This window comes from Chelonoidis abingdonii, chromosome 2 (genome assembly GCF_003597395.2).
Source record: "Chelonoidis abingdonii isolate Lonesome George chromosome 2, CheloAbing_2.0, whole genome shotgun sequence".
NCBI classification, from domain to species: Eukaryota; Metazoa; Chordata; order Testudines; family Testudinidae; genus Chelonoidis; species Chelonoidis abingdonii.
Genome location: NC_133770.1, coordinates 69282859 through 69302140, shown reverse-complemented (window position 1 = coordinate 69302140; position 19282 = coordinate 69282859). Strand labels below are relative to the sequence as shown.

The 19282-nt window shown below is 41.1% G+C and overlaps 1 protein-coding gene across 3 annotated transcripts in view; it reads left to right on the top strand.

Moving 5' to 3' along the window:
• The window catches only part of ANKRD28 (ankyrin repeat domain 28), a 234173-nt gene that overhangs the window by 145541 nt on the left and 69350 nt on the right, over positions 1-19282 (top strand). For all 3 annotated transcript variants that reach the window (XM_032801146.2, XM_075062432.1, XM_032801145.2), the window contains 3 exons: positions 1859-1929; positions 9491-9691; positions 10439-10526. In XM_032801146.2, the coding sequence (XP_032657037.1) occupies positions 1859-1929; positions 9491-9691; positions 10439-10526 (360 nt within the window). The remainder of the gene's footprint in view (positions 1-1858; positions 1930-9490; positions 9692-10438; positions 10527-19282) is intronic.

Here is a 19282-nt window from a genome sequence, read left to right as displayed (position 1 = left end):
CACTACAGACCTTTCATGCTTGTGCATTCTTTGATGCACATGATGTAAAAGAAATGAATTATTTTCTAGGATTAGTTGTGTTTAGTACTGAGCACCAAGTATTTAGTATTAAAGTAGTCTAGTTTGCTGATTCTCTGTGGTAACAGAAGTACAGTTTATTAGTTAGGTTAGCTGGTCTTTACTGAACTGTCTTCCAGTTGTATAAATATTATTTTTGCAGTACAACATATTGCACAGAACAATTTTGCAATTAGAAATATTGCTATATCAGGAAACAGGAAAACACATTGTTAAAAAATACGTTCAGGAAATATATTACTCAAAGGAGTTCATGTTCACTTAATGGAGGAAACTGACAGCAGAGACTGTTTATAAGTCCATGCAGAAAATAGTGTGACTTGTATTTTTCAGTAGCTTCCATAGTTGTTAATGAGTAGTGGAGAGGGTTTTAAGAAAATGAATGCAGTTATAAATAGAAAAGTTTACATTTAAGAAATGTTGGTTGTTTTAATAAGTGATTGACTTCTAGGCTGCTCTGTGAAAGTGATTTGTTTAAGCCAACTGTCTAATTATGATGCAAGTTTAAAATTCATGTGCACTAAAAGAATATGATGCACACTGTAGCTGATTTTTTTTAATGAGGCACATGACTTACATGCCGGTTTATCAGAAAGCAGTGTTGGTCTTTAAATTGCTGAAAGAAGAGATATTACATGTCGTCAAGGTGTAATTTTCTACTGAGTTGGCCAAACATTCTTATACTAGATTGTGTCCCAATTATCCTTTCCCCAAACATCAATTTCTCAATAAATGGCTTGTTTTTCTTGATGATTTAAGAGGTGTTTGCTCATCTTAGTATATAGAGATTTATCATTAACATTTGGATTCCAAAGTTGGTCAAAAAAATTGTCAAAACATTTTTTGACAAAAAATGGTGGTTGAGTTAAATGGAAATTTTCATAAAAAATTCATTTTACAAGTGAAGGCCCTTTGAAAAAAGCAAACTCTTCATTCCTTCCCCCAGCAAGAGTTTCAATGAAATAATTTCCCAATTGACTCTAGTAGTTTTTGGCTGTCGTTTTTGTTTTACTTTTTAAAAACCAAGGGTCAAGCCCAAAATGGGCCTAAAAAAACCCCAAACAAACATTTAGGGATTTCTAGGAATTGCTTAGCAAATAGGAGGGAATATTCTCTCTGGCTGAGGAGGCAGGATCATTGCAATCCAACTGCTGAAGAGAAGCACGCTTTCCAGTAGTTGTAGGGCAGGAGTAAGCAGCTTCAGGGTGTCCAGAAGCCTACTGGGTGGGCCTAGTGGAAAGGATCAAATATTGCTCTTCTCTTCCTCATGCACTCCAGGTCCCAAGAGGGACACCGAGCACTACCCCATTTGTCGACAGCAGGGAAGTAGACAAATCTGCCCAACCACAAAGGGGTATGAGGGAAGGGGGATCATGAATCTTCTTTCCCTCATCTGCTCTTGGAATACCATTAAGTTTTGTGTGGTGTGGGTGCTTGGCTTTGTGTTGCATGAAGGCAGGGATACCCAGTGCTTCTCTTTTTCCTGCCACAGCAGCCCCTTGAAGTACCATTGGGAAAATAGATTTCACTAGTTTAGATAACTGATTAATTACACTTCACTATTAATGAACAAGCAATTACAGAATTTCATCTGTGTGTCAAAGGGAGAATCCTATAACTCAAAGCCCATGGAGAAAAGTATTTTTTTTCTTAGCATCCTCCTGTATTAACTAGTCTAGCTTATAATGTTATAGTAACTTTGTACAGTAATTTGTCTATTAGAACACTTAGATTTTGTGTGAATACACTGTCAATTAATTTTATTTATTTTTTGTTACAGGAGCTAGAGTTAATGCCAAAGACAGCAAGTGGTTGACTCCCTTACACAGAGCTGTTGCATCATGTAGTGAGGTATGAAATAAACAGGTTGTTTTTTTTTGAACAGTTCCATGTAAAATAAAATACAGCATCTCAGACTACCTATTTCTTATTCAGTTTTCTTATAGAGTGAAACTACTGAAAATGCTTAGAGTCCAAGACGCTTGCAACAGATTTTTTTAATTTAACAAAAAAGGGGAGGGGCATAACTTTATAATTCCATTTGCAGAATACAGAAACAAAAATTGCGAAAATAATATGCTCTTAAAAGTTTTCATTAAAAGAATCTCGAATAAGTACGTGTAATTTGTTTTTATTATTTTAATACAAAAGGAAACCAGAAATCCTTGTACATGGAAATAATAAATCATGAATGCCATTCCCATGACAGGGAATATTTCTGAATTCAGAACATAAAGTCCGTGATTCCTTTGAGGTGAGATAACTGAAGTGGTTCAGTATAAGGGAAAAATACTCTAGAAAAAAATAGGGTTTGTTTTCACCTATACGGCACAATTTTGTAGGTTTTTTTTTTCATTTTTAATAGTCAAGCATTTTCATAGTTTCTGTATTGAGAACATTGAAAAAATCGTACTAGCAGCTGTAAGCGTTTTAACACACACAAAGTATTTAGTTTGAACCTGTAGGTTTAAGTTTCATCTGAAACATTCAAATATACAGAATAGAGCAGAGCAAGCTGCTAAGAAAATTATATCTGGCATTTTGTTTTGTCATAGAAAATCAAGATTTTTGAAGCATATATCAATATGTTGCTAAATATAGAAATATCGTAGGAAGAAAAATTAAGAGGTGCATTTATATCATTGTTCAGATATTGTATTCTCTCTGAGTTTCAAACTGGCATTAACTGGAATTTTAATTCTATGAAATGTCATAAAATTAGCTTAGTAAAAATGCTGAAGGTTAGGATTGAGCTGCATTGTTGCTAGAGTCGTGCGGGAGATTTCACAGAACCTGCCTATGCAGAGTTCTGTACCTGAGTCATATCAGTACTATTATTGCTTTATTTTTTATTAGAGAGAGAGAGAGAATGAAATGAGATGGTTTTGGTTTTGCAGAGTCTCAGGCATCAGACTTTGGATCTAAACCCATCCATTTTAGGTTTTGCTTTTGAGCCAAATAGTAGCATTTAGCCACTAGCCTAAATAAGTACTAATGTGGAGCTGTTGTCCCATAAGGAACTTGGGCACAATTCTTCTATGAATGGCTTGATGCATAGGCTACACCAGGGGTTGGCCACCTACGGCACGCATGCCAAACACAGCACATGAGCCGATTTTGAGCGGCACACAACTGCCTGCTGTGGTCCCAGCCCCACTCAGCCCCCCAGCCCCCCCCTCCCCCCCCGCGCTCTCCTTGGGCAGGAGGCAGAAGTGGTTCAGTGGCATCCAAGCTTCCCAGCCACCTCTGCTTATTCCCCTAGTGTGGGCTTTCCTGCCCGCCCCCTCTCCATCCTGTGACCTATCAGCTAGATGGCCCGAGTGAGGAGGGAGAAACAGCCCAGCATGCACACACTCCACCCAGAGGAGACAGACGAGAGTAGACGAGGCCTATGGGAAAAGAGGCGTGGAAACAGGGCATATCTTTTCCAGCCCCGCCAGGGACGCCCCACTCAGGGCAGGCCTCGGCGAGCACCCATACGGCTGAGCACCCGCAGCCTCGCTCCCTGACCCCCCACCCCACGGCATTCTGCCCGCATCCCCAGTACAACCCCCACGCCTCTTGTCCTGACCCCACACACACACCACTCAGCCTTCTGCCCCTACAGCCCCAGACTCCAGCCCTCTGCCCCTTGACCCTTGAACCCCTCCCCACAGCTCTGCCCCTGCAACGCCCCTACACCTCCCCAATCCCTCTGCCTTGAACCCCCTCCACCCCCACATACACACCTAGCCTTCTTGCCCCTAGTCCCCACATGTCTCCACCTCTCATGCCCGTGCGAACCCCCCCAGCCCACAGCCCCCTCGTCAACCTGACCCCTCACACACACACCTCAGCCTATCCGTGCCCTGCACCCCGCATACCCTCTGCCCCTGACCCTGTCACACACACCCAGCCTCTGCGCGCCGCGTCCCCACAGCCCCATCCCTGCTGCCGAACCCTGCTCCCACCCCCCCCCCCCCCCCCCCTCACCCAAGGCCCCCCGGGTTCCCGCGCCGCAGAGGCCCCGTCAGCCCGCGCCCAGCTAGCATACACAGAACTCTAGGCGCTACAGCCGAACTCCCCAGAGAGCATCTCCGCCTCTGACGGCTGGATTCCACCCGAGCGCAGAGGGGTAGCTCTGCATCTTTCCTGTGTGCGCTATTTGAGACGGAGTGTAGGGTCAGGCCAGACGTCTAGAGATCCTACGAAAGACGCGCAATCGTGCACGTTAAATAAGAATTTTGCTTCGAGAGGAGCGAAATATCGTGTTCTGGTTCTGGACGCTGATAATATCTCGAATATCTATAGATGGTTGCCTATAAGTCGCTGATTTCCGGACTCCAGCTAGACCGACCAGACTTCCGTGATATTCAAAACAGGCCGCTTGTTGTGAAGACAGGTGAGTGAGTAAATCGATTTTAAATATTCGATTATTCCGCTACGCCTTATTCTCGTAGTCTGAAATTGTCGTACATCTAAAATTTCCGATTTAATCATCGTCAGTGTAGACCTGGCTCTCAGGATGCAGAGCTGCTCACCAAGGCTAGCACTCGAGCTGAGGCAGCAGAGATGGAGATAGAGTGTGGATATTTTGTGTGGCTCCAGCGTTTTCCAAAAGCACTAGGAAGGCTCTATCTCGAGAACCTTAGATTAATATGGTGATCGATAAGTGATCGGTGTCCCAAGAATATTAGCACAGTTCCTGCGAATTCTGTAAGGCGACCCAATAGCACTGGGTTGTGCAGGGCAAAATAAGCCTTCCTCTGGCAGGCTCTCTCGAATTTTTTTTTTCTTTGTTCAAACCCAACTACGCTTTCCTCTCTGAAGAAACGAGTGGACATGGAGTTCGCCGATTAGAAACTGTGGAGTACCGCGACGCACGTCTTCAGCACCGTAACTGATTTTAGGTGAGGAACCAGATTTTCCATGTCTGTGAATATCTCTGAGTTTGAGTTTTCCCATCGTGAATCGAGACCAAAAAAAAATAATCAAAATCTCAAAAATAGTTGTGATATCCGACACACAATTTTTTCCCTTGTAGTATTATGTGGAATACTTAAGAGATAATGCTTTGAAACCTTTGATTCCTTTGAGCCTTTTGTCGTTTTTCACACCGCTTTTCTGATCAGATTAGCTGTAAATTTTGATAAAAGTCATTTCAAACCAGATAGACGTGTTCAAACCCATCCACAACTTTTCCTTGCCCCCCCCCCCCCCCGCTCTCTCCTGTGGGGGCAGGAGGCAGAAGCTTGGTTCAGTGGCATCCAAGCTTCCTCCACCCCTGCTTATTCCCCTAGTGTGGGCTTTCCTGCCCCGCCCCCTCTCCATCCCTGTGCCTATCAGCTGATGGCCCGAGTGAGGAGGAGGGAGAAAAGCGGCAGCATGCACACAGCTCCACAGAGGAGACAGAGAGAGGTAGGGACGAGGCCTTGGGGAAGAGGGTGGAACAGGGCATATCTTTTCCAGCCCTCTGCCATGAGCCACTCAGGGCAGGGGCCTGGGAGCACCCCTACGGGCTGAGCACCGCAGCCTTCTGCCCTGACCCCCCACCCCCACAGCATTCTGCCCTGCATCCCCAGACACCCCCAGCCCTCTGTCCTGACCCCACACACACACACTCAGCCTTCTGCCCTACAGCCCCAGACTCCCAGCCCTCTGCCCTGACCCTTGAACCCCCTCCCACAGCTTCTGCCCTGCACCCCCTACACCCTCCATCCCTCTGCCTTGAACCCCCTCCACCCCAATACACACCTAGCCTTCTGCCCCTCGTCCCCACAGTCCCATCTCTCTGCCCTGAACCCCCCCATGCCCACAGCCCTCTGTCCTGACCCCACACACACACTCAGCCTTCTGCCCTGCACCCCGCATAGCCCTCTGCCCTGACCCTGTCACACACACCCAGCCTTCTGCCCTGCGTCCCCACAGCCCCATCCCTCTGCCCTGAACCCCTGCTCCACACCCAAGCCCCCCGGGTCCCGGCCGCAGGCCCTGCTCAGCCCGCTGCCAGCCTAGATGAACAGAACTCTAGGCTGGCAGCGAGCTGAGCAGGCTGGTGGTGTGAGATCAGCATTTTAATTTAATTTTAAATTACGCTTCTTAAACATTTTGAAAACCTTTGTTTACTTTACATGCAATAGTTCAGTTATATAATATAGACTTATAGAAAGAAACCTTCTAAAAACGTTAAAATGTATTACCGGCACGCGGAACCTTAAATTAGAGTGAATAAATGAAGACTCGGCACACCGCTTCTGAAAGGTTGCCGACCCCAGGATTACACTATCCTTTAGGGTAATGCAGTATGCTCCCCTGAGGGAGCCTTACTGAAGCAGCAGTCCCTGCACTCTCCTGAGCATTGGGACTATAGTTGTTTCTGCCCCTTGTGTGAGGGATGGGATGCTCTTTGCATGCTTTCTCCTTCCTTTCCTCCTCATCTGTGAATACCCTCACTAGGATCTGTCACAATTTGGCTAATGATTTTTTGGATCTATGGAACATTTTACTTTTTAAAAATTTCCTCTGCTCAGTTAAGACTCCTAAAATAAGAATATTAATTTTTCATTTGTATAAGTCTTGCCTTGCTTCTAGGACTGTGAGGTATAATAAAATGAAAACTGTAAATCATATTAGCATAGCATTAACATAACCTTAGCATATAAGAACTTGCAGTGAACTGGTTTTATTATGGCAAAACTGTATATAAATCTGGAGATTGGGACCAGCCTTCAAAGGGTACCACTTCTCTCCCTCACAATAGACCAACCCAGAGGTCTGCCCCATAGGAACTTTTTAACTTCTACAACTACCTCCCACCCTCCTTTCTCCCCACAAGGAACTGGACTCCCGCAGGACTTCATTTTGACCCAACCCCTGCGTGCCTTAGATATGCAAAAAGCTTCAGCTGATACACTGTAAAGCAGTCTGTTTCTATAGCAACACAGGTCACCTGGCGCTCATTTCTTTCTAGTGGCTCCCCATTGAATATAGTCCAACTTAAGTCCTCAGTCCTAATATTAAAAGCCTTCTATGGGCTTCTCTTAGCTACCTGAGAGAGCACTCTCCCTCTGTGACCATGAGCTCTTATAACAGGGGTAGGCAACCTCTGGCATGCATGCCAAAGGCGGCATGCAAGCTGATTTTTCAGTGGCACTCACACTGCCTGGGTCCTGGCCACCTGTCTGGGTGGCTCTGCATTTCAATTTAATTGAAGCTTCTTAAATATTTTTAAAAGCTTATTTACTTTACATACGACAATAGTTTAGTTATATATTATAGACTTGCAGAAAGAGATCTTCTAAAAACATTAGAATGTATTTCTGGCATGTGAAACCTTAAATTAGAGTGAATAAATGAAGACTTGGCACACCACTTCTGAAAGGTTGCCGACCCCTGTCCTATAACAACAACATTGTGTAAAAACAACGAATCTGTCAGCCACCTCTGGAAGGGTGTGTGGGAGACACAGTGACTGGATCTGAACTAGGGAATTTACTCCTGCAAGAGATAAGTGACCACAGAAATAATTACTTTTAAATGCAAAATTTATTTATTCTTCTTTTTCCCTAGGGTTTCCACATACTCACAACGTGCAGCGAGACAAATCTTATACACTAATTGAATTTATTTATCCTAGAGGTTGAAATGGAAGAAAGAGCTTGTTAGTGTTGTTTCTACTTTTACGTATTTGGGAGGCACTTAAATATTAGGATGATGGAAGATCTTATAAACAGATGGATGGGAACACTTATTAGCACACCCTGCACCTGGGAGCAGCACAAGGATGCTCCCTCTTGAGCTGGTTACTGACTGGTTTCTGGGGCGGAGTGTAGTTGTTCAAGCTCTTGTGTACAGTAGCTAAGGAAACTGAGTGATTAAATCCTGGTTTTGGTATAATCCAGCAGGGCTGTTATCCGAAATGAGGGCAGACCCAATTAAACAAGAACATCTGGTCACCCTAAAGATCTTGAATATATCTGGTGATTTTGTTTTCAAACTTCTTTTTCTTGAACATATTTCAGCTTAGACTTTTAGTCTTCAGAATCTGCATTTGCACTCATTTTGTGTGCTGGCATGTTTTGTCAAAAAAAAAAGTTAAGCAGATTCGTTTAATTTGAAAATACATCACTGCACATATACATACTAACTGTACACTAAGACCAGAGTAAATTTTTTTACAGTAAAATTAGTGTTTCCTTTGACAATTTGTGCCCAACCCATACAAGAGCTCTTCTAGTATTTATTTCCTGATTCTTGTAGTGGTTTCATTGATATTAGTCTCAGAGGAGCCAAAGACTTGGTATATATAATCAGCTTTTTCCTAGTAAACCATTAAATACATTTTGGGTCCATATCCATTTCACTATTCATTCCATGTACAATTATAAAGTGAGGCTCAAGTATTTTCTAGGTTGCTCTTACACGTTTTGTTTGTTAAGAGGAGACTAAATATATAGTTTAGGATAACTTTTGACAGGTTCTTCTAATGGAATAAATACATGGAATGTAGCGTTCCTATTTCCGCTCCACCATGATTCACAGCGATGTCTAGGTATTGCAGCACAAACATGTATGCATAACATTGCTCTGCAATTTGAGACACCTGCAATATTTAGCCTTAGTAGAATGTTTTAAGTTCAGAATGGTAATCTTATTTTTGCACTCTTTTTTTTTTTTTACATTTGACTAAAGGAACAATTAATTGTGGAAAACTTTGTGGACTTAATGAAAAATGAAGTATTACATCTACAGCTTAATATTTGTATTGACAAGCTGTTTTCCTTTGTATGCAACTGTGTGCATATGTTGTTAACAAGATTGTTTTTGGTTTTATTTTCTGTAGGAATGTAAAAGGAATGGTATAAAAGTTTGCAGTTTAAACTTGATTTTATAAAGGGGAATGAAACTTCTTACTTACAAAATTACTGTGGTATCGAAGTCTAAAGCAGGATTGTCCCTTTGGCACTGTTAACAATTATATTCCTTTTGCAGATGTCTGTTTATAATATGATAGTATTATAAACACGCACATATCTAAAAAGTATGATTATTAAACTCTCCATATCTATAATATACCATTTGCAGCTATTTTATTGAAAAAAGATGTCTAACATTTGATAGTAATATCTTTTTAAGTACAATAGTGCCTCACTAATGCATACTAATAGAGGGAGCCTTGAGCATTATTGATGTTGTGATGGGGAATTCCACCAGTGTCAAATGCCAATTGTAAGTGCCTTAGCTGTGTTTGAGGGATCTATAACCATCACAGAATCTTGCTGGGTTTGAGAATAAGCTTTTAACTGAAAATACATGTGAATGCAGTTTATCAAAGTGTGAATTAGTGAGATTCTGTTGTACTTTACATGGAGTTGCTAAGTATATTCTTTTAGTTCTTTTGTAATGTAATTTATTTTATTGCAAATATTTTCAGGATGCAGTTCAGGTGTTGTTAAAGCATTCAGCAGATGTCAATGCCCGTGACAAAAACTGGCAGACACCCCTACATATAGCAGCTGCAAATAAAGCTGTTAAATGTGCTGAAGCTTTGGTGCCTCTTCTAAGTAATGTAAATGTCTCAGATCGAGCAGGTAGAACAGCATTACATCATGCAGCCTTCAGTGGACATGTTGAGGTATGGATTATTTTCCAGATCTTGTTTCTTAGCCCTCTTGCCTCCCACCAAAGCTCTGATTATTTGTTATTTGCATATGTGTACATGATCTGATATAATGGTAAAATGTACACTAAAGTACATTTACAGTGTTAACATCCCCATACTAAAGCTCTGAAGAATACTGTTCCAGTGGTGAGGTATGGACTTCTTACTAGCCTGTAGGAATGCTTTTTCTAGTTTCTGCATTCCCCCAGAAAAAATCAACAACCTTCTATTTGTAGACTGGGTTCTGCTAAAATGCATAAACTTAAATTGTAAATTAATTTCTAGTGACTGAAACCATAGTGTAATTTATCCACTTTCAGCAATTTGTATGGAAATGAAAGGTTTTTAGTGTGTAAATTTGTAGGGTGATTAAATACGTAGATTTTTAACTAACTTCTTTAGTTTTAATAAAGATATAGTATGCCATGATTGTTAAACAGTTGCATAAAATAGGTAATCTGAAATATTTTAGTTGTCACTTGATATATAATTTAGAGGACCCTATGATCACAACATTGTCACCAATGTGGGCAGCCAGCATACTTAAATGCACAAAATACCAGAAGTGATGTAAATGGAATGGTGGTTTTAAAAGATTTAAAAATTTGGTTCATTTCACCCAAGATTTATTCTTTGCTTTCATTATTATGCCACATTTTATGCATAGTTTTATATTCTGAACAGAGGTATTTTACTTATTTTTTTCTTTCTTCACCCTAGATGGTGAGTTTGTTATTGTCTAGAGGTGCCAATATTAATGCATTTGACAAGAAAGACAGACGAGCTATACATTGGGGAGCATATATGGGTACGTACACTTTTGCAACTGATTCTCTGTGCATTAGGGAGAAAGTCAGTCACGTCATTTTATTGAATTTATATACTTGGCAAAAACATTTAGTCATGGTTACTTAGTAGATGATTACGAGGAAGGTATCTATGCATCTCATATAAAATTTGTAATAGGATATAGCAAACTCTTTTTTTTATGAATGCTTTTGTGGCAGAAAAAAATAACATGCTAATTTATTTTTAGAAAGGAAAGCAAAGCAGTTTCACCCCTAAACATTAACTTTTTGATTGAAAATTTGTGTACTAATGCCCCGTAGCTACTAAGAGGAAAGATCATCATACGAGGAAACTGAATAGAGAGAAATATAATTCTCCATCACTCATAAGTGGTTGTTATAGAATCATAGAAATGTGACTGGAAGGGACCTTGAGAAGTCATCCGTTCAAGCCCACTGCACTAAGGCAGAGTCAAGTGAACCTAGACCTTCCCTGACAGGTGTTGTCCAGCGTGTTCTTAAAAATTTCCAAAGATGGGGATCTCCAGCCAGAATTTCACTATCTTTTTAGTTAAAAACCTTTTTCCTAATATCTATCCTATATCTCCCTTCTGCAGATTAGGCCCATTACGTCTTGTTCTCCATTCAAAGGACATGGAGAAAGACTGATTACTGTCTTCTTTAGAACAGCCATTAACATATTTGAAGACTGTTACAGGTCACCCCTCAGGTTTTCTTCTCAAGACTAAACATGCCCAGTTTTTAACTTTTCTTCATAGGTCAGGTTTTTCTAAACCTTCTACTATTTTTGTTGCTCTCTACTAAACTCTCTTCAGTTTATCCACATCTTTTCAAAAGTGTGCCACTCTGAACTGGACACATTAATCCGAGGCCTCACCTGTGCCAAATAGAGCAGGACAGCTGCCTCTCATGTCTTACATATGATACTCCTGTTAATACACCCCAGAAAGATACTAGCTCTTTTTGGAAGTTCATCACACTGTCTCATTCAATTTGTGATGTGCTGTAATTCCCAGATCCTTTTCAGCAACTCCAACGCCTAGTCAGTTATTCTCCATTTTGTGTATGTACATTTAATTTTTCCTTAAGTGTAGCACTTTGCACTTGTCTTCATTGAATTTCATTTTGTTGATTTCCAGCCAATTCTCTATTTTGTAAAGACCATTTTGCATTTTAATCCTGTTCCCCAAGTGCTTGCATTTCCTCCCCACTTGGCATCATCAACAAATTTTATAAGCATGCTTTCCACTCCATTATCCAAATCATTAAGGAAAATATTGATAGTACTGGACCTGCAGCTGACCTCTGTGGGACCTCTAGTTTGATAGATAACCGTTGATAACTACTCTTCGGATATGGTCTTTCAATCAGTTATGTATCCACCTTATAGTAATTTAATCTAGGCCACATTTCCTAGTTTGCTTATGAGAATGTCATGGGGGACTATGTCAAAAGCCTTATTAAAAATATGATGTTTTCTGGTAAAGTATCAGAAACTGACTCAAAAAGGAGGAATAGCCTTTAAGATAGCTGTATTTCTAGTTGGTTGGCTCCCTCCTTGGGTTTTGTTTTGTTTATTTAACAGGGAAATGGACCAAGAATAAAACGTCAAATTATTGCACTTCCACATTTATTCCAGGATTTCAGCCTCTTTTTCCCCAATCATTGTCTTGCCTCTGATGGTGAAGTTGTCCACAATGGGTTGGTTATCACGTCAGAATGATATAGGCTTCCTTTATGTAGACTTCCTTCCATTAGCCCTTTATGGAAGTATGGGAATTCTTTTCTTCAGCTTGTCTGTAGTCATGGTTCCTCACCTCCAGCTTCATTCAAGAAGTGAAAAGATTAAAAGAAAAACAGATAAGAGCTTTTAGTTCTGATACTCTAACAGAAGCTTTTTAGCCTTAGCTAAATAACTCAGTTGTACTTCTAAATAAGTCATAGGCAGCTACTGATGCACTTTTCAGTAACAACCAGTTTTCTTTGACTTCTGAGCAGGTGCAACACATTTTTTTCTCAGCTGTCTTTTCTACCTTTGGCATCTGTGTCCTTACAAAATACTTTCTGTTAACATCACAAAAAGTTGTAATTGCTTTCAGTTCTCCTTTCTTTTAGCTCAGTATTAGTCTCACTGAAGAATTTATGGTAGTGGTCACAGCTCTGAAACAGTAACAGAGATCTATTTCTAGGAAATTGACTAGACGCAGATGTCACTTCAAAATGTAAATTATATGATAAACATATTAAGTCTGCATTGATTAACCTGAGTTTAATTATTAATTGCAGTAAAAAGTTAATTGATACTATTCCATAGTCTTGACTATTCAGTGGTGCAGTTTGACTTTCAAAAATAATAATTTATCCAGTCCAGGAGAGAAGAATGAAAATAGAAAAATTGATATTATGTGCTCTGCAAGTATAGGAATTCATCAGATGAGAGAGAAAACCAAGATCTATTTGTAATTAGAGATCCCTCAGCACTCTAGGGTAGTAGTTTTGCATTAATGTGCTGATCAAATTCTATTCTGGATAGTTTACAATTTATCTAACTATGTTTCCCTACTCTCAGTTATTCCTAAACATTTGTACAGTGTTCTATAGCACTGTTAATGGCAGTTGCACTTCATCATTGTTGTATGCTGTGCATGGTTTTTAGATTTACTAAAAAAAAAAAAAAAAAGCATGGAAAATGCTTTGAAATCAGTTGAAATTGTGCATTTATATAGCACTTCTTTTAAAAATAGACTGAAATCTCTTCAGAACAGGATTTGTGGAGAGTTTGGGGAAGGGGGAGGAAAATCCTATTCAGCTATTTCGGATCATTTGCAATGAAACATTAGTTACATTGTCTTGGTACAATGATCTGGACAAACCGGAGAAATGGTCTGAAGTAAATAAGATTAAATTCAATAAAGACAAATGCAGTACTTTGCATTTAGGAAGGAACAATCCATTGCACACACAAAAAATGGGAAATGGCTGCCTAGGAAGTAGTAATGCAGAGAGGGATCTGGGGGTCATAGTGGACCACAAGCTAAGTATGAGTCAACTGTGTAACACAGTTGCAAATAAAAATGCCAACATCATTCTGGAATGTATTAGCAGGAGTGTTTAAGCAGGACATGAGAAGTAATTCTTTCTCTCTACTCCATGCTGATTAGGCCTCAGCTGGAGTATTGTGTCCAGTTCTGGGCGCCACATTTCAGGAAAGATGTGGACGAATTGGAGAAAGTCTGGAGAGGAGCAACAAAAATGATTAAAGGTCTAGAAAACATCACCTATGAGGGGAGATTGGAAAAAATTAGGTTTGTTTAGTCCGGAAAAAAAAGACTGAGAGGGGACATAAGTTTTCAAGTATATAAAAGGTAGAGAGAGAAGAACTGTTGTTAACTCTGAGGATAGGACAAGAAGCAATGGGCTTAAATTGCAGCAAGAGTGGTTTAGGTTGGACGTTAGAAAAAAAACTTCCTAGCTGTCAGGGTGGTTAAACAGTGGATTAAATTGCCTAGGGAGGTTGTGGAATCTCCTTCATTGGAGATTTTTATTAAGAGCAAGTTAGACAAATACCTGTCAGGAATAGTCTAGATAATACTTAGTCCTGCCATGAGTGCAGGGGATTGGACTAGATGACCTCTCAAAGTCCCTTTCAGTCCTACAATTCTATATCTTAATACAGAATTAACTATGTTAAGCAATATATTATATAATGACTTACATTATTTAATCATTAGCATTTCCGTTTTTCAAAATTATTTAAACACAACCTTAATGTGTTTTTTATTTTTAACAATTCATATTAACTTCTTTGTGGTGGGAGAGGAACTAAATACTTTCTGATGTGGGCGAGTTAATTCTCAGGAGAATAGAAAGAAATAAAAGCTATGAGGGAGGGTGTGGAGATGGGCATCGGGGGGGAGGGAGAGCAAAATCATTATTTGTCAGTGCCTCTGCAGTGCACTGACACTTGGATCGTGGAGCTGATTTTATCCCACCTTGTGCACTATATTTAATATAAGAACATGTCCCTACTCTTTCCAGCTTGTCTTGTGCGTCATTTTTACAGTTTTCATAAAGAAGTATTCTTCAATGTTATTGTCCCAACAGAAACTTTGAATTGCAGTTAGTAATGGGAAGGTCTATGATTGATGAACAAGTTTACCTTAAAGTTGTGGCACAAAGCATAAAACTTTGATATTGCAACTTCACTGAGTAAAACAGAGTGAGGTTTAGAACTGTGTTGGTGCCTGACTAACTTGAAGATTAGTGCATTATTGATGAAAAATATGGATTATGCCATAGACACTTGAAACATTTTAACTCTTTGGTCTTTGTTCATATCAATTTGTTATGATAGTAGAGATAATAGCATAGATCTAGATAATTTGCCCCATTTTCAGTCTTAATACTTACTGCGTATGTACCAGGAGAGAGTGCTGCTTGGACAGATATCCATCATGTGTATCAGTAGGACAGACATTTAACATCGTATTTGAGTAGGTGTTTGTTTTTTGCCTTAGGTCAAGCTTGTGCTGATATAAGTATAGCAAAGATTATGTTGAAGTAGTAACCTTAGGAACTACTATTCAAAAACAAGTAATGTAATGAGCCCTGAGAGAAGTTGTCAAGGAAAAGCAAAGTTGTGCTTATTAATTTTTACTGAGAAGTGCAGTTTAGCATACTTTTTCAGCTGTGATTCTGAAAGGCTTTCATTTAAAGGATTAGTGTGTTACATACACATTTAAAAAAAAAAACACTATAGAAATAGTTTGCATAGAGCAAGGGTTCTCAAACTTTATGCACCGCAGCCCCCTTCTGTCAACAAAAATTACTACACGACCTCAGAACGGGGAAATGAAGCCTGAGCCCGCCCAAGCCCCCCATCCCAGCTGTGGAAGCCAAAGTCTGAGCCCCACTGCCCTGGGTGGAGGGGCCAAAGCTGAAGCCCAAGGGCTTCAGCCCTAGGCAGGGGGCCTGTAACCTGAGCCCTGCTGCCCAAGAGCAAAAGCCCCCAGGCTTTGGCCTCAGGCCCCAACAAGTCTAAGTCAGTCCTGGTGACCCCATTGGGGTCACGACCCATTTTGGGGTCCCAACCCCCTAAGAATGGCTGGCATAGAGAAAACTGAGCTTCTGACTGCTTCTGCAGAAAGGCTGGGTGATCATGCTGCTGTTAGCAGAGAAAGGAGCTGATTGTTGGCACTGTTTCTAGATGGGAACTGCAAAGGATATCACAGGCCAGGTCTACACTGCGACTTTAAATCGGTTTAATGGCCGATATACTGATTTAACGCTGTATCCGTTCACACGACGTCGTCATTAATATCGAGTTAAACGGCTCCTTAAATCGATTTCGGAACTCCTCCCAAACGAGAGGAGTAGCGCTAAATTCGATAGTGATAACTCGGATTAGGGTTCGTGTGGACGGAAATCGACGTTATTGGCCTCCCGGCGGCATCCCAGAGTGCAGCACTGACCGCTCTGGACAGCAATCTGAACTCGGATGCAGCGGGCAGGTAAACAGGAAAAGCCCCGCGAACTTTTGAATTACATTTCCTGCTTGCCCAGCGTGGAGCTCTGATCAGCACGGCTGGCGATGCAGTTTGAAATCGAAAAAGAGCTCCAGCATAGACCGTACGGGAGATACTAGGTCTGATCGCTGTATGGGGAGACAAATCTGTTGTATCCAGCTCCGTTACAGAACACGAAATGCCAAAGCGTTTGAATAAAAAACTCCAGGATACACAGCGCTGTGTGACAAGCGTAACGGGAAGCCAGAGACTCAAATGGACGCTCATGAAGGGAGGGAGGGGGTACTGAGGACTCCAGCTATCCCACAGTCCACAGCAGTCTCTGAAAATTATTTGCATTCTTGGCTGAGCTCCCAATGTCTGTAGGTTCAAACACAGTGTCTGGCGTGGTTCAGGGAACAGCTCCTCAGTTTATTTCCCCCCACCACCACGTGAAAAAAAAAAGGGAAAGATTGCTGTGCTATGGCGTTTGCTCAATGCACTCCGCGAAAAAGGCGCCAAAGGGTTGTCTGCTGCCTTCACAAAGGGAGGGGTGAGGCTGTACCCAGCACCACCCGGGGCAATGTTTTCTGCCCCATCAGGCACTGTGCTCTCAACACGGAAGTGGGAACTATGGGATAGCTGAGGAACAGCTACCCACAGTGCACCGCTCCTGAAATCGATGGTAGCTTTGGACCATGGACGCAAACAATCGATTTCGGGATCCCACTGTGGACGCGCTAAACCGATTTTATTAGATCTGTTTTGTAATATCGGTTTAAGCTAATTCGAAATAATCGTGCAGTGTAGACGTACCCACAGGCTCTACTCCTTTGCCTGCTAGGCATAGCTATGGAAGCAAGTGACCACTCCCTCTATCATTCCCAACTCTGCTCTTTGTACCTCAGTTTTCTTCTTCCCAGTGAAGCTAGAACTATGATATCAACCTGGCGTCTTCAGTCTAGTTTCTTAAGCCTTGTGTAGACTAAAAAAGTAATGAATATTTTTGGGGTTTTTTTTTTTTTTTAATTTAAGTTAGGTTCCTTGAGTTAGTTAACTCCATTTGAAACATCACTTAAACTGCATCTATGCTAGGTGCTAACCTCTCTACAATTCTCTTTGCTGATCAAAGTCTAACATGATTTTAAAGATATTAAACTCCATATATGTTAGATGCTAAGTAATGTTTTAAATGGGGTTAAAAATGATTTTACCCCTCACCCCCTTTTCTCTAGATAAGGCCTTAGAGGAGTAAAACTTCCCCTGTCTGTTACTGCAGAAGCACTGTCAGCCCGGGCCTTTGCTGTTTGCTCTTTCAGTGTTGCTTTTATCTGCAGAGATTTTTGTCAGGACAGTATTCCCAAATCCTGACTTGAAACAGGAAGTGGAGACAGGAGCTGGAAACAGGGAAAATACAATTTTTCAAATCGTTTACTCAAACTATTAATAATAATAATTGGTGGTTGGGGAGGGTTCATGGTAAATATGTTTCTGTTTAAATATAAAGAAATCAGAATAGATATCTGCCCAATAAATGAAACTCCTAAATTTGTATGGATAGCTTGAGGAAGAGTTGTTAAATAACTTTATAAAGCACTGCAAGCATGCTTGGTGCTGAGGTCTGTAAAGTCTTTTGTAGTTTACAAAGTAGGAAATGCATATTTGGAAGGACAAAAAACTTAAATGGATGGTCACCTGATAAATCAGAATGGTTGTAAAAGTGATCTAGTCACAAATATCTGGATTTCTTGTCCTAGAAATTGCTTCACTTATACAAGAATATTAATAATCCAATTTGCAGAAATCTGTGTTGGAAGCCTGTTTTAAATTAGTCTTTCATCCATGAAATCAGGGGATTGGAGCAGTCTAGTACTAGTGTAAAATATGTACATCATGCTGGGAAATCCATACTCATAGTACCAAAAAGTAAAACAGAACAAGATCACAGACTTTCTTTTGTAGGGAGGAGGCTTATGGCAGCTAGAAAGTTGCTTACACTTCCCAGTGAATTAAGCAATGTTAATACCATTACTCATTGTTTGAAGCCATGCTGACATCAGACTTCAGCTATTGATAATCACTTCAGCCAAGAGGTTGATGTGTGTGACTGTTCTTGATCCAGCGTTCTTAGAGATAAATTAATATTTAAGATCTGATTTATCCTGCCTGCAGAAGTAGTTTTGAGGAAATAAAATTCAGTGCTTGAGATGCCACAGCTCTGTATGGACAAGCATTATCGGGGTTGTAATGAGGACACATACGTTTTGTGGTGTGTGCTCACCCAACTGGAAAAACAAATGCTTTCTCTTGTTCAGCTAAGCTACATTCTATCTACCAATTTTAGCACGCTACTTTTATAGACACGTAATAGGATACTTTATCCCTGGAACATATCACGTGTCTAATTTTCATTTTTTTAATAGATTTGGGGACAGCGGAGAGGGAAGGATAAAATTAACTTCTTAATTTTTTTTAAAGAAATCAGTGTGTATACGTTCATATACAGTGGACCTGATTCTCACTTAAGCTATGTCTATACCAGGCCTGCACAACTTGTAAATCAACCAGGGGCTCCCAGCTGAAGAGGTGATTGGGAGCCATCAGGGGCAAATTAAAGGTCCCAGGGCTCTGACGGCCAGGGGAACCGGGAGCTTTGTGGGGCTGGGGCAGGGATTTAAAGGGCCCAGAGCTCCTGCCGCTGAGGGGAGCTCGAACCCTTTACAGCCTGGCCCCAGCAGGGCCGCCGGAGCCGTGGCCAGGATTCAAAGGGTTCTGGGCTGCCCGCAGAGCGTGGCATTGCCTGTGTCCAGGGGATCTAGAATCGCCCCGCGGGCTGCACAGTGAGCCTCCGCGGGCCGCATGTTGTGCAGGCCTGGTCTATACTATGGCTTATGACAGCATAATTTATGTTGCTCGGGGATGAATAAAACCCCTTCATAAGCAACATAAGTTATCTGACATAAATGAAGTTGTAACAATGTAACTCCAAGTGTAGACAGCACTATATCGATAGGAAGGCTTCTCTCAATCAACGTAGCTACGGCCTCTCAGGGAGCTGGATTACCATCCTATGCCAATGGGAGAAGCCTTTCCGTCAGCGTAGGTAGTGTCTTCACTGAAGCGCTACAGCGCCACAGATGCATTGGTACAGCTGTGCTGCTGCAGCGTTTTAAGCATAGCAAATCCTTTATTTTAAAAAATGACTTGGGGAATTAGGAGCGTATGTCCCATTGACTTTCAGTGAGACTTAG